The sequence below is a fragment of the Centruroides vittatus genome, unplaced genomic scaffold, assembly GCF_030686945.1.
Source record: "Centruroides vittatus isolate TY-2023 unplaced genomic scaffold, ASM3068694v2 contig_329, whole genome shotgun sequence".
NCBI lineage: Eukaryota > Metazoa > Arthropoda > Arachnida > Scorpiones > Buthidae > Centruroides > Centruroides vittatus.
In genome coordinates, this window is record NW_027122113.1 from 457,201 (window position 1) to 473,520 (window position 16,320).

The 16,320-nt window shown below is 35.1% G+C and overlaps 1 protein-coding gene across 1 annotated transcript; it reads left to right on the forward strand.

The window, feature by feature from the left end:
* Positions 1-355: 355 nt before the first annotated feature.
* On the forward strand, positions 356-1,859 carry LOC136973866 (zinc finger MYM-type protein 1-like). The gene is made up of 2 exons (XM_067268646.1): positions 356-694; positions 759-1,859. Exons 1-2 carry the CDS (start codon positions 356-358, stop codon positions 1,857-1,859), a joined length of 1,440 nt encoding a protein of 479 aa, XP_067124747.1.
* Positions 1,860-16,320: the final 14,461 nt, after the last annotated feature.

The window sequence follows — 16,320 nt, forward strand, 5'->3', positions numbered from 1 at the left end:
CCAGAGGGTTAAGGGAAGTTAAAAAAAAAATAAATAAATAAAAATAAATAAATAAATACAATAGAGGTTTCTCGTCTATTTATTATAAAAAAACTGTAATGGGGAAATAATTCCAAGAGTTTGGCTGGTGTATTCTAAATCAAAAGACTGTGTATATTGTTTTCTTTGCAAAATATTTAAAACTTTTTCTAGTGGTTTAGTTGAGGGTTATAATGATTGGAGACATTTAAGTCAGGTTATAGAACGACATGAAAAATCAAAAGGTCACATTTGTAATACAAGATCTTGGATTGATCTAAAACAATCAATTTCTTCTAAAACGACAACTGATTCACTAAATGAGAAATTAATAAACATGGAAAAAGATAGATGGGTTTCTGTTTTAAAAATTATAATTTATGTTGTTAAATTTTTAGCCGGTCAAAATTTGAGTTTTAGGGGTGAAAATAACAAGATATATGAGCAACAAAATGGAAACTTTTTAAAATTAATTGAAACAATTGCAAACTTTAATGATACGATATCCGATCATATTAACAGGATTAGAAAAACTCCATCAAATATGCCTCATTATTTAGGTGTTCATATTCAAAACGAACTAATTTCCCTTCTGGGAGAGAAAATAAGACATGAAATTATATCTATGTTAAAAGCTAGTAAATATTTTTCTATTATTTTAGATTCGACTCCTGATGTAAGTCACAAAGACCAACTTACTGTTGTAGTAAGGTTTGTTTTTATTAAATAATAAATCAAAGCAAATAGAAATTAGGGAGCATTTTTTGGGATTCATTTCAATATCAGATTCGACAGGACAAGGCTTAACCAATGTTTTATTGGATTTTTTGGAGACTCACAACATTTGTTTAGGAGATTTAAGGGGGCAGGGTTACGATAATGGTGCGAATATGAAGGGTCGCAATAATGGTTTACAAAAAAAAATTCTTGAATTAAACCCTAGAGCTTTTTACGTGCCTTGTGCGGCCCATAGCTTAAATTTAGTTGTTAATGACGCTGCAAAAGCGTCTTTAGAAATTACAAATTTCTTTGCTATTGTGCAGGAACTTTACGTTTTCTTTTCTGCATCGACTAAACGTTGGCAAGTTTTAAAAGATGAAATCCCAACTTTATCATTAAAACCTTTTTCTAGTACTAGATGGGAAAGTAGAATAGATGCTTTGAAAGTTCTTAGATACAATTTGGCAAAAATATATGACGCTTTATTTGCACTTTATTCTGATAATAGCAGAGACCCTGAAACCAGAAATATGGCAAATTCATTACTCTTAAAAATCAAGTCGTTTAAATTTATTTGTTCTATTATTACATGGAATATTGTGTTAACAAAAATTAATATTGCAAGTAAAGTGATGCAGGAGTCAGATTCTACACTACCTAATATCGTTTTTATCTTGAAGCAGACGAAAACTTATTTATCTCATATTAGATCAAATAAAGGTTTTAATGATATTTTAGAAGAGGCCAAAAAAATTGCCGATGATATCGACTGTGACCCTTCGTTTCCTCCGATAAATATTGTGAGACCCCGAACAAAAAAGCGATTATTTAATTACGAGTGTGAAGACCCGGCTGACCAATTCAAAATTAATTTTTACTTTGTAATATTGGACACCGCATTATCAAAATTGGAAGAAAGGTTCGAGCAAATAAAGCAGCATGATACATTGTTTAATTTTCTTAATAACCTATATAATTTCCTTCAAATAAATAAATCAATTAGATTTGCAAAATGTAAAGCTCTAGAGAATAGTTTATGTGATCCATGTAAAAATCAAAAAGATATTTTAACTCAAGATTTATATGATGAAATTGACAATGTTGCACCCTATATTTCCTAAATTTTAGATTTGGATTCAAGTTCAGTTTTGGCGCCTCTAATACAACATCTTCTTCTAAATAAACCAAATGCAGATTTTCTTAAAATTGAAAACACCTTTGAATACGATCCGCAAACACAAATCATGTGTTTGCGTATCGGTGACGCAATTTCATCTTTCGATTATTGAATGTATTAAACCAATGTCTTAAAATCCTGTTATTTTCTTTTTAAATTTTAAATATTCTGATCTAAGTGAGTATTCTAATTATCGTTTTCGAAATCTTCTGTTTCGCTTGGTACAAGACAATTGAGTCAACTGAAATTTGTGGAACCTTGGATAAAAGTAAATTAATTTGATGCTTTTAGATATCGATATTGTGTATTTCCTATTTTACTATTGATGCGGTTTTGACATGACTGCGATACAAACAGAAATCAATCGTTTGCGTAATATCCTATTCAATAATACTTTGTGTTTTAATAAAATCTGCATTTGTTTATTTTAGGGCTGCGTATATTAACGATGAATTAGTGAATTAACCGTTTAAGGTTTCAATTAAAATAAAATTTGTATTTTGTTCGATTAAATTACGATTTGTTTCGATCTTATAATATTGCTAACGATGAATACAACAAATAATAATAATAAATTCAAAATAAGGCTAAAGAAAAGTTTAAATTAAAGGTTAATTTATTAACTTTGCAGTTTTTACACATTAAATTAGCCTGCCCATACTACAGTCCCACGGTCATACCGATCTCACGCAAACATATTTGACAATCACTAATAACTTTTTTAAAACTCTTTCCTGCCCTGTGGGCAAATAGAGGCCCTCTTTTAGAGAGCCCATTATTGGTTCGGCCAAGTCCACAGTAAAGTGGCCAAGATGATGCCGGAAGGGGTGCGACATACCCAGACAGACCACCAACCGAAAAATTGTTGGGGTTTTCCGGCCAGTTGAGATTCGATTCTGGATCCTCATAACAGTATGTTGTTTGTACTATCTCTCGAAAAGAGTTTGTTCTATCTTCATCTTTTGTTACGTTACATTCATTTGTATAAACATGGGTTAATTGCGTTTTGCAATTTTCTTTTAATGAATGCAAATTAGTTAAGAGTTTTGGGACGGACTGGATCTGTAAATACTTTCATGAAAGACATTATCACGGAGGATGAGACGTGGGTCTTTGGGTACGACGTGAAAACAAAACCTTAGTCATCACAATGGATGGGAAAATCTTTACCGCCACTCAAAAAAGGCGCCACAATTCCGGTCGAATTTTGCTCATGATTTGTTTCATCCTGATGGTGCCATTCTACAAGATTTTTTTTCAGATGATTATACAGTAAACAAGGAATACCATCTGGAGATGACGAAATGTCTGTGAAATAGTGAGAAAGAAAAACCGCCTGCTCGGAGAGAACAGCATCGTTAAGGAGGTTGCACACATGCGGCGCGGCAGCGAAAAGCGGTGTCGCAAACGCGTCTTTGCCGCGCTGCAGCACAATCACACAAGCTGCAATCCGCTTACATTTCGGCGCATGCGTTCAGTATTCAAGATGGCGAACGATACTGACACTGCCGCTATCGACGTGTTTACAAATTTTGTGTTGTACGGCGCTTGCTTTATTTAGCTACAGGGCCGTTCCGACCCGGGGGTGCAGAGGGTGCGGGGCACCCGGGCGGCAAGCCTAGGGGGCGGCGCGAGCCGCCTTAAAAAAAAGGGAAAAATTAATTTATCATTAAATTAATATAATACATAAATATTATTCTAAATATTATCATTAAAATACTACTATTCTAATATTATTTGAATGTATGTACTATTCTAAATATTATTAATTATATTTCAAATTCAAATTTTATATACACAACTTATTCAGGCCACAACAAGTGGCAAGTATAACAGTTTCTTGTTTTAACTCGTCTTAAATACTGGCCTCCCGTTCACGGTCGAGTCAATGTTGCCAGCTAAAACACGCAAAAATTTAACGAAAATAATATTAAAGTAGCCAAGACATAGCCAAATATTGTATCGCCACATCACTAGTGGACATTTGAATTTGCCGCGGTCGGTTAACCGATGTGATGGTTGATCGGGGATCGGATAATCGATGCTCTACTGTTTGGAAGTTTGTGCGCGAAATAAAACTGCTTTAGCCAAAATCTTATTTGATTAAGTGAAATCATTTTAATATGATATTTTAATAATTAATGTATTTTTAGAATATTCTTTTTTGGTGATGGGTCCTTTCGTGTGTCAATATTGTATAAATTTCAGATTCAATAATATTGAACAATTGAACCAGCAATTGATCAAACTGTCTGTTGAAAGTCCGATGTATTTTATCTTTCTATCCAAACAGTAATTAAGAATGTATACACTAATTTCATCAATCTTATGAAAACTTCATTGGTAGATTTCCATAATGCAATTTAGTTTACAGCCGAACGTAAAATCTTGAATAAATTATCTAATTTTAAGCTTGTCATTTTCTCCCACGAGTCGCGACGAACCTATTGGCAATTCGAGATTAGATTCCGATCTTCTACCTCGAGGTGCCACGAAAATTAGTCCAATCGAAGAAGTTGAAGTCTGTTGCGAATTGGTCTCTTCATATTCTCCTCTTTTGCCTCGACTTGCTACGAATATATCGATTCGTCTTTCATTATCAGATTGCTGTCTTCTATTGCGTGGCAAGATGAAATCTAGATCTTATTCAGATTCCGTTTTGATGGAATCCACGAATAATTCTGGTCGTACTTCATCGAAATCGACTGCTTCGACTATTTTTCTTATTATCTTTCGATTTATTCTTACTTCATGGTAAGAAACAGATTCTAGAAATACCGAAATGGCAAACATGGCGAAATATCTGGAAGAAACGATACACTGTTCTTTCTTCACGGTTGAGTGTCGAATGAGACCAGCTTTATATAGGATTTCTGGACAGAAGGATTAATGATGCTGTATTCAGAATAGTTTCAAGACATAAATCTGTGCGGGTTATAATAAGGTTTTCTTTGTTAGATTATTTGATGGTTATAAGATATGTACATTTTCATTTAAAATGTAACATTTAAACGTAACATTTAAACGTTTTAAATGTTACGTTTAAAAGTTACATTTAAAATGTACATTTTCAATGTCAAGCATTATTCACTTTGATAAACATTTGCTTTTTCAATAAAAGTAATCACCGTATTATCTGTTTATTAGTTGATAATTCCTTTATGCTCTATTTAGAAAAAAAGGCAAACACTCAATTTTTGAAAATTTCATACTTTTCTATTTTAGGTTTATTTGCAAGTGTAAAGTTAATTATATTAAGCATTATTCAAAGTTCTGGTCAATCATCTAATTTTAAAAAATTCTTGTATATACAGCCTAAGTCTAATCTTAATAAAAATGTCTACTTTCTCATGTTTATATAATTTAAATAAATAATAAACCGCTAAACGATTCTTTTGATTCTGCTCACTCAATTGAATTTCATTTTAAACTCAATAATATTTGATGAAAATTAGATATTGATGTGTTTAATATGAGATTTAAAGGAATCAAAAATAAAACATATAAATTTATAATTGAATGTCAGTTGAAAGTACTGTAATTTATATTTTTCAAGAAATTTTCAGTTTCGTGAGAAGTGTAAGTTCGCCGACTTCTAGGGGGGATCGTTAATCCCTCGACAGGATGGTCTAGGGTCGTTCGCGTGTGGGTGTGAGGTAGGTGACACAGACAACAAGTGTCTCACAAAAAGTCGTTTATTTAGACGTAAAGGAACTTACACCTAGTACAGACTTCTTCTCGAACGATGAAATTTTTCGAAAAGTCTCAGTCACGCCGGCGTTTTCCTGATGTCTTCTACTGTAGGCCCCGGGGCAGCAGCAGGTGGAGATGTTCGCCTCTGGTCACTGGTGGTCTGTCCTTAGTGGCACTAATTAGTAGATCGGCATGATGCAGGAAAAAATAAATTGTCTTTGTGCGCGTATTAGCCGTAAGCGGACTCACAGTTTTTGTCCGGCCTCTCCGTGCGTAGAAGGAAAAAGACCTCTCGTCCCCCTCGCTCGGCGATTATCTCGATCTCCCTTTTTCGTATTGTTCATGTTGATTGGCTCTACGTCCCTCCTTTCTCGCTTCTCGATTGGTCCCTCGCTTGTCTCCAAGCGAAAAACGACCGCTGTTCGAGTCACGAGAAAGAGCCACCTCGACGAATCTATTTGACACCCTCCGTTTACTCAGGATGGAAAGAATTGATGAAACTTTGAACTTGCGCTCATATTTTCCCCATTGTTGTCTAGTCTGGGATATTTCTGAAATTTAATGCTTTGATGTGAAGTTCCTTTTTATTGAAAACTTTTCCCTTTTTCAAATATTGATTGATCTAAATTTCGTACACGAGCGACTTATCAAAGGTCTATCTCTACTGGAGGACGTTCGTCTACAATTATTAATCATTACAATTATTGCGTTTTATTTTACATTAGGCCCTTTTTGCCTTTCGACATCTTTCTCCTTTTTTCCCATGGGTCGCGGTTTCAAATGACTAACGCGTCTAATCCGATCTTTGATCGGTTTTTGTCCCCTGTAACAATGGACGATTTTCTACATTCGTTTTAACAATCTTCTAATATAAATAATTAATGTTAACCCGTTTTTTGAGACTTCACAGAAGTAATATAAATCTGAAGTGGATATACATAAACATCAGAAATCGAATTACTACAGTTTTAGCATGCCATATAAAAACAAGTTCAGAATCACTGTTAAATACAGTACATTTTATTCTGTTGCTATATATATAAACTATTATATATATATACTTATATTATATATATATATATATACTTAAACTTCTTACTTTATTTTGTTAACTTTTCTCTACCTAATTTATTTTTATCGAAAATGCTCAGAACATTTTATTTCGTCTTTCATCGAAGTGGCGTACTAACAATACTTTTTGTTAATACTGTACACCACTAATATATATCTTAAAATAATTAAATAGTATATTTGATCTATCTTGAGGAAACCGTGTTTTGTATTTTCGTTTCTTTTCTTTTCTTTCGAAGACACAATGTAGTGACGTAAACTTAAACACTGGGCGAATTTTTCATCCTTTTTATTCGGTTGGTAATAAAAAGGATGAAAAATTCGCCCAGTGTTTAAGTTTACGTCACTACATTGTGTCTTCGAAAGAAAAGAAAAGAAAATAGTATATTTGATGTTTATTAATTTTTATCCTCTAAATTCTTTATTTTATTTTATTTATTTATTTACTTATTGGGCTGCAATTTGAAAAAAAATTGTAGATATATAAATTCTCACTGTCTTTCCTTAATCTCGAGAATGGAGTTAGATAGATAAAAGTGAAGATCAGATACGGAAACCATAGGGGCAGGAGACCCCTGAAAAGTGTTAGATGACAGGCACGACTCTATTGTTAAAGGAAAAGTATGATGTACAGGGGCAAGCCACTACTAATTTGAGGTGGAGAGCATGTTTTAAATGAAATAAACTAAAAATATAATTAAAAATTGCAGCACGGCAATGTGACAGTCCCTCTTTTTATCCATGACGTACGCAAACGGACGAAATCACCACCCAAAGATGATCGTCCAGTATTTCAACTTATTACCAATAGGATGGCTTTTCTACACCTTTAAACTTCGTTAATCTCCGTTCAATAATAAATTATTATTGTCGTTGTCGTTAAGTAATAATTAATTATTACACAATGCTTGCTTACATATACTTTATTGCACAATGCTTACTTATATAATAAATTATCAGTGTCAATGGGATGACATCACAGGAATTGATGGGATGTACAGGTTTTAAGCTATATTTTCCTTAGTGTCTAGGGAGTAACTATGAATAATTTGGTCCAGATGGGTCTAAGCGTGTAGGAGTTAAGTTTAAGTCCGACTCTACTCGAGATACAACACGTGACCTCCCTTTATCTCCCAATCTCTCGACCTTTAACCACCAAAATTTAATAGCATCAATGCCCCCTAATAAACAAACCTCCCTGCAAAATTTCAGAAATTTTCTGAGTTATTAAGCTTCTGGATGGACAAAATCGTGCCCACCCCACATACACCAACACCCATACATACAGGAAAAAAACAACAATGTTTAAGATTTTAAACCAGGAAATCTACTGATTTTTGTAGAATTTAAAAATTACTTTTAATATCAGCTTGAACTACACAATTTTGTTTCGTACAGAAGATAAATATTTAGAAATATTCTTGTGCTAAAATAGCGATTATTTCCGATACCAAAACCACAATTTCTATTCTTTCCGGATCAGTACAATCTCCTACATAATTTTCAAACAAAATAATTTATAAAAATATCAAAATCTTAATTTAAGTATAAAACAATAGTGTGAGAGCAGACGAGGGTATAGAGATAGGAAATTATCTTCTATACCGCTTACATGACACTGTTTGTAAAAACAGTTCTCCGATTTGTCATACCCAATTTAGGAGATGGTTATCTTGCGGTTCCAAGTGGCAGGAGGGACTTAAATTAAAGTAAATTTATAATGCGGAGATCGAAAATCGCAAAATCCTCTTTCTCTTTATTATTGCCAGGACTTGACACCAGGTGATCGGTTTTATTGTACGCAGTATCACGACGCGTATTAATCTATCTTAAATAGGGCTACAGTATTACGTATGAGAGTGTGAGATAAATGAATTATTCTAAGTCCAATTTAAATTAAACAAAAATTATATTTATTAGAACTTAACCAAAATAATTACAAAATATATACGAAGTAAATTAAAACAAATAAATCTCAAATAATATACCAGAGAAATATATATGGAGATTAACTAATTATTAACAATCTAAAAATAACCTATTTTGCGCTATATCTAACACTAATGCGTGAGTTACAAACATATGGTAATTTCTACTACCTTAAACACTTTGACTAGAGAATAGCGGTGAGATTCTATCTTCACAAACTGCCCTGATAATGTTGATATGGCTGCACTTAACAAGTAGGTCAAATTACTGTATGGCGATTCTGCCAGAAGGTTCATCCCAGGAGGAAGCTGGTAGCTGCCCAGCGGAGGGCTCTCATCCTCATCACCAAGACCTTCCGCACTGCTCCCAACAAAAGTCTACAGGTAATTGCCAAGAAACCACCCATCGACTATATCATCGACTTCAAGATCAAGAACATCAAATACGGTCAGTCCATCAGTACCAACCAGGGTACATTCGGCCCTCTGGACTATGAGTTAGACATCCAGCTACATGAAACCCCTCACCTTGGGAGTCACTAAGTTCTCAATTCCCCCATCAACAACCCGTACTTAGAAATCTATACCAATGGGTCGAAACTCAACAACTCTGTCGGCTGCTGCTTTGTTGCCTACCTGGGTGGCAACGAACTCTATCACCAAAAGCACAAACTTGGTCAGTTTTGTACCCCTTTTCAGGCTGAACTTTTCGCTATCCTTATGGCACTGATTTGGGTGAACAAAAATTACAATAACTGCAGCATCTCCATTGTTACTGACAGTCCCTCTGCCATAGCACTGATCAGGAGCAGGAAGCTGCATCCTCTTGCTACTGAGATTTGCCACACCATTACAAACTCCAACAACACATATAGCATCAGCTGGACGCATGCCCACCAGGGCACCTCCGGCAATGAAAGGGCTGTTGCACTGGCCAAGGATGCTGCTCACAGTACAACTATTCCAATCTCATACAACAAGATCTGCAAAGCCATTGTCAAGAGGATCCCATGGAATGAACTTCTAGACAAGTGGCAAGATGCCTGGGGGTCACCAACCACAAAATGTTACCCACAGCTTTACTCCCAACCTTCAACAATAAGTGGACTATACCAAACTTCTATACAACCCAATTCCTCACCAATCACGGTAAGTTCTTCTCTTACCTTCACAGGTTCGCCAACAATTCTGACTCGATCTGTCCTGCATGTCGCACTCCCAACAGCAGTCTACACTACATCTTTGACTGCATCATGCTGGAAGGGGAACGCCTTCCACTTCAACTTCTTGCACAAGGCTCACGGAAACAACTGGCCCTCTGATCCACACCTCCTCCTGAATTATGAAGACACCTACCAAGCTCTTAACAATCTTGCCAAAAGCTACTATAATATTTCAGTCACCTCCAACAACTGGACTTTACTACCTCAACACCAACGGTGATTATTCCTCACCCTGTGGGACCTCCTTGGTCGGCCTTCGTCTCCTCAGACCTGTACCACTGTCTCTACACAGATTTTGGCCACTCATCTATATGCAAGCTCTGGCCTCATGTAATATTTGCAGTCTCCTCGGTCCAACATGCGAACTTTTGTATTGTTAATCATCATGTATTTTTTTCACGGTCTCCATCATCCCATTCGGCCTGTATTCAACATTTGTCTGTCTTGTAAATATTTGTATTAACTCTTCTGTTCTTTCACCCGGTTATTCCTAGCGGTACTGGGTATGTACTCGTTTTTTGTGGTACCTTAATAAAACATTAATCTAATCTCGTCTTCGTCCATAAGAGGTGTAGCTTTTCTCGGGTCCCAATTCTCTTGAATGATTTGTTGAAAGGACGGCCAGTGGGTTTGATAGTAAGAGATATTGGCATTATTGTCTTCCAGTTTAATATTAATAGTAGTCTTTATATAGCAATAATTGCTAGCAGTCAATTCGGGTTTGTCAATTGTTGAACAGAATGTAATCTTTGGGGCCATATGGACGTTTGCCAGTACTGTGTCAACCAAACTGTCGACCCTTGCAGAGTGGTAGGTGGATAGTGGGCTTGTGTTGCAAGATGTCAAGTAGAGGGCTGCAATTAGTTCCAACATACGGTAACTCCTGTTATCTTCCACTGGACTGTGCCAAAGAAATGTCTTGGCGTTAGTGTCTCCACTGATAAGTCACGGTCTGTCTGCGACCGTTTTACTAATTTTGTCTGAATCCTCGATCATTGGTTCTATTTCTTCCAAAGGTGAGGAGTAAACGCTGGATATAAAAATGGTTTCATGTTTAAGGTTAATAGTACAAGTAGTGACGTATCTAGTAGAAAGATGCGAAGTATATTGGACCGTGAGTTGAGAATTCGTAATAAGTATGGCTGTTTTAGGTGTAGTAGTGACAGCTTCCTTAGGGGGGATAACTTTCCAATTGTTGTAATTCTCCTTTGTAAAGGTAAGGCTCTTGAACGACTATCAGATCAGCGTTCCAGTCTTCTGCCGTTTTTATAAGCAGTGAAAAAGGGGCCTTCCCCCTTTGCAAATTAATTTGTATGAGAGTGAGCTTCATTTTATTGTCCTGATTGTGTGGCTCAGAATTGGTCGGAGCATTCTGACTTGATTGATTACGGTCCATAATTTGTTCTTCGTATCTGTTGTTCCTTAATCTTTATCAGTGTTGGGCACTGTGCGTTTAATGCATTATGGTTGATCGCAATCTTTCTATCTGGTGGGAGGTTCTTATTATATCTCTTACATTATTATGCAAGACGGTATTGTGTTTGTTTTTTGGCAGTCTCTGAAGTGGTGTCCTTTGGAACAGTGAGTGCAAGTCTGTTCCTCCTTGAATTCTCTTGCCCAATGTCCAAATCCGCAACATTGAAAGCAATGGATGACTGGGACAAAGTCATTTACACAGATAGTAGCCCATGACAGCCCAACAGATTTCATATGAAATTAATTTTGACAATCCATTGAATATTTTTATATATTATTTTAAAGACAGAAAGATTAAAATCAATATAATATTCCAGAATGCAATAATTAATTAATTTTTTTCTTTTCCTGAATTTCGTTATTCCTATTTTTCTTTAAATCTGAACTAAATCATCAATTGAATAATAAACATTATTATTAGATTTAATGTGTATATAAAATTAAACTTCTAAACAACATAATTAATAAGTATAATAAGTGAAGTCCACTTACAAAATTAAATATATCTTCCTTATTAACTTTACATCACTGCTTTAGCCATTTCGGTTAATGTTACCCTAGGTATACAAAATGGCAGCTCGTCTCTTACTCCAGCATACAGAAGCGAGGAGTGGGGACGCGCGTTTTTCTAAACCTAGCCTATTCTAATAAATTACCATAATTATCAGCAACTAAATTATTAGAATAGGTTATGTTTAGAAAAACGTACGTCTCCGCTGTTTCCTCGCTTCTGTATGCTTGAGTCAGTGACGAACCGCCATTTTGTATACCTAGAGTAACATTAACCGCAATTTCTAGCACCTTACGCCTCCTAGCGGAATGATTTTCTTATACAGTCAAACCTGTTTTTATGCGGTGGATAGGGACCGCATAAAAAAATTGCACGAAACTTCACGAGTGGCTATAAAAAAGTTTTCGCAACACAATTAAAAAAATATTTTTTTATGCGGTGAATAGGGACCGCATAAAAAAAAGTCTCACATAAAAATAACTCGTTTTAAAATCGTAGTCTTAGTTTCTAAGGAAATTACCTTCCTCTTCGCTTTGTTTTTGCCCTTAATCATTTTCAGGAATTATGTCTAAACATAAAATAAAAATCCTGAAATTTTATATCTAAATAGAAAAAATAATACAGTACATTTACCTTCAATTTACGCTTTGAAATGAATCTTATCTTAATGGTCCAGGAATGTGAAAGCGCTTTGAAGGTTTAATTAACGTAATTAAAACACACGTAGAATTTATTGACAACAGATGTCAGTACTTGACTGCATCGTCTTGTCTATCGTCTGTTTTACATAGTTTTGTCCAGGTGGTGTTTTGTTGACTTAAAAAATAATTATTTCATTTTTCGCATATTCATGCAATAATATTACTATAATAGGTTCATTTATACTATAATAAGTTTATTTAGCTATAATAAGTCAACGTGAGACATGACAAAACGCATGAGACTAGTCGCCAACTATACCGCACAAATAAAAAATCTCACAAAAAAAAAAACCGCAGAAAAACAGGTTTGACTGTATATTTGTCATGATTATTTATTTATAAATAATAAATTTTATTTTATGGTAATTTTGATTCGTATAAAATAAAAATAATTAATAATCTTAAAATATTTCAGATTATTGTTGTTAATAATATTTGAAATATACTTTTTTTTTTTTTTTTTTAACTCTTTCCGCCCTGTGGGCACTAAGAGGGCCTCTTTTAGAAGGCCCATTATGGGTTCGGCCAAGCCCACAATGGGGCGACCGGGTGGTGAGGGACGGGGCCCGACATATCCGAACGGACCACTCCCCGAAAAATTCCTGGGGATTATTCGACCCGTTCGGATTCGATCCCGGGTCCCCCAGAGCGGTAGGCTGCCACCTTAACCGCTCGGCCATCCGGCCGTCCTAAAATATACTTATTCCTCGTAGATGCTCGTACCGAAGAAATTGACAATGAAATAAAAGTTAAATTTTATACTTAATTAGATATGATTTAAACTAATAATGAGCAAATTTTTCTGGATGCGGATAGCATGCATTGTTCCTTACGAAGTTGCAGGCTTTAAGCCTATTCAGTACCAACATAATTTACAACCGCCAGTACACAGGACAATCGGATGACCGAGCGGTAGCCTACCGCTGTGGGTCCCGGAATCGAATCCGGACGGATCGAAAAATCCCCAGGAATTTTTCGGGGATAATCCGACCGGAGATGTCCGTCCCTCACTGTCCGATGTAAACCTGGCCCAATTCACAATGGGCTTGATTAAAAGACCCTCTTACTTCCCAGAGAATGGAAAGTGTAGAAATTAAAAAAAAAAAACACACACACACACACACACACACACACACACACACAAATACCAGTATCTCAATTTTATCAATACCATAACTTATCCCCTTTTGCACTGATGTTTTCAATTACCTATCGAATTCTCAGGAATGACCACAACATAATACTGTAAATAAATAAACAACTTCATAGATTAACGAAAAACTTTATTTTTATTCTATTTATTTTACAAAAATTCGAGCACTTATTCCTAATAAAATAACTCCTAAACTTTCAAGTTTTTTTATTTTGAAATACAAATTAATTTATTTGTTATAATAATTTGAAAAATTAATTTTAATCATCTCTTGAATTATCTCACAAGCATAAGGTAACTAAAACGGCCTAAATCGTATCTCGAAATGATTGCTGATCACTGCGCAACATTTACATTCACTTTGCTTTTAAAAAATCCCTTGCATAGTTGATTACAGTATATGCATAATGCTACTCTACACATCTAGACTAAGATAGTTGACATTAGAGTACCTAGATATCAGAGTAGCGACAATGGGTTGTCAAATTTTCTATTGGTTAGTTGTATCACGTGGTTAAAATCCGCCATGTTCTGTCGAAAATTGCGTCTCTGTATCGCGTGGCTTTGTATATTTTGAATAAGAAGTGTTCATTAAAGTCATTTTTTAAAGAAATCAAGATTTTGAACACATTTGACGATGGGTAGGCATGGATTTGATACAATTTTATGTTTACGTTCATATTTAAACTTTAATATAAGGCAACAAATGAAAAAAATCGATAGTTAGCGTAGCTGTTTACATCAGATCCGATATCCGCTTAAGCGATGTTATTAAACGGAAAAAAAAAAATAATATAAACTGTTTGTATTGTACAAAAAGAAGTACAAAAATTAGTGTAAGGTAGCAAAATATAACCAAAATTTAATTTTCTATTAACTTTTCCGAAATTATTGCTCCTTAGAAAATCGTCCATCCACGAAGGACGTGTATGTTTAGAGAATTTTTTGAGTTTAACCCTCTTGACCGTACTTGCAGAAAATTCCGCAGGCAAAATCACCCCAAGGAACGCTCAAGTTGCAGAATTTTCTGCAGTTTATAGTTAACGGTTTAGAAAAAAAATATTTATTGAGAACTATACATCTTAGACGTATGCAGTTTTCGCGATTGTTTTCTTCTGTGTTTATTTTACATATAAAAAATTGTTTTGTGACTCGTACTCTTATAAAATAGCAGCATTCAGAGCTTTAGTAGAAAGAGCCTGTACTCACTCTTCCACAACCAATGCACTACGCCAGGAATTATCGTATATTGGAAACATCGCAAAAGAACACGGTTACGGCAGCATTGTAAATAAGTTATTAATATGTAATCAGCACCTTCGTATACAAAATACTAAGGATGGGGAAAGGGTGTTAAGGAGCGTTACTAATGAAGAAAGCATAGAAAGAATCCCGGTAACGTACAACCCACAACTAAAAACAATATATAACGCGATTGCACACAGAAGAAGCCCTTCCATATACAGTTTATTGAGAAACGGAAAGGACACTCATAATCCGAACAGGCTTCCGGAAATATATAGCATCCCTTTGAAGGACGACAGATGGGATAGGCGGGTCCACCAAACGTCCATTAGCCACTAGGGTAAAGGAGCATAAGTCAGATATCACCCACAATAAATGTACGACTGCATTGTCTACTTATGTGACAAACCCGGGCATAACACCAATTTTTAATGAGGCATGGGTTATCACACCACCCAGCATCAAGAACATTTAAGAACTTTGGAAGCGATGGAAATTTTTAAAGCCGATCGCAAACCTGCATTAATTTTAAAGATGAAATGAATCTCTCAACGGCTTGGCAATGTTTATTAGACATTAAATCATAAATTGATAAATGATAGATGTAATTACTGTAAGGTGAACATATCGTATCCCCATTGGTCAAAAATAAAATTTAATTTTGAAGTGGCACGTGGATTCCTTCCATGTTCGAGCTTAGGAAGCAGAGCACATTCCTATTTAAAAACATTCGAATGAGAGAATCCAGTTCCAACGAAAAAACAAATTTAGCCTGAGGAAGAGCCCAGGAGAGGCATCAAAAACGTTTGCCAGTTTTGGATATTTCATGCTGGTTATTGGTTATAGAGTGGGTGTTTTGTCATATGATATTCTTTTACTTGTTACTCTTACATGCATAATTTTCTGCTGTAACCAATTCTTAATTTTTGTTAAAGTATAATCAGATAACAAGGCTTACTGTGATATAAATTAAAATTAATGTATTTCGTATACTAGATGTTATGAACCTTCAAATAAAATGTGGCTCAGTTATCCCAGATTCCCCTTACAACGTTCGTTTCCTAAGGTAAACAATTTAATTTCGAAGGCTAAGAAAGTATTTTTAAAACACGTTTGAGGGATCAACAATATCAAGACGTGATAACAGTAGTGTCTCTAACGTCAGAGATTGTGTTAACATGTCAGGGTACATGGATTGAAGCATGCGTCAGAGGTGATTCAAAGACTCGATGGAAATTCGTCAGGATGCTTTTGAGAATAGGGAAATAGTTTAGAAGTTGGCATACATCTCGGCTCATTCTGCTTTCTAGCCATAAGTATCAAGAAATTGAAAACAGCTGGATTACCTCTGATACAGACACTGCAATACTGTACATATTACTGCATGTTTTAGGGTTTTAAGTG

Coding starts and splice junctions, on each gene's coding strand:
- LOC136973866 (XM_067268646.1), top strand. CDS start 356: ATGGAAAAAGATAGATGGGTTTCTGTTTTAAAAATTATAATTTATGTT. Junction 695..758: donor TTTTAGATTCGACTCCTGAT/GTAAGTCACAAA, acceptor AATAAATCAAAG/CAAATAGAAATTAGGGAGCA.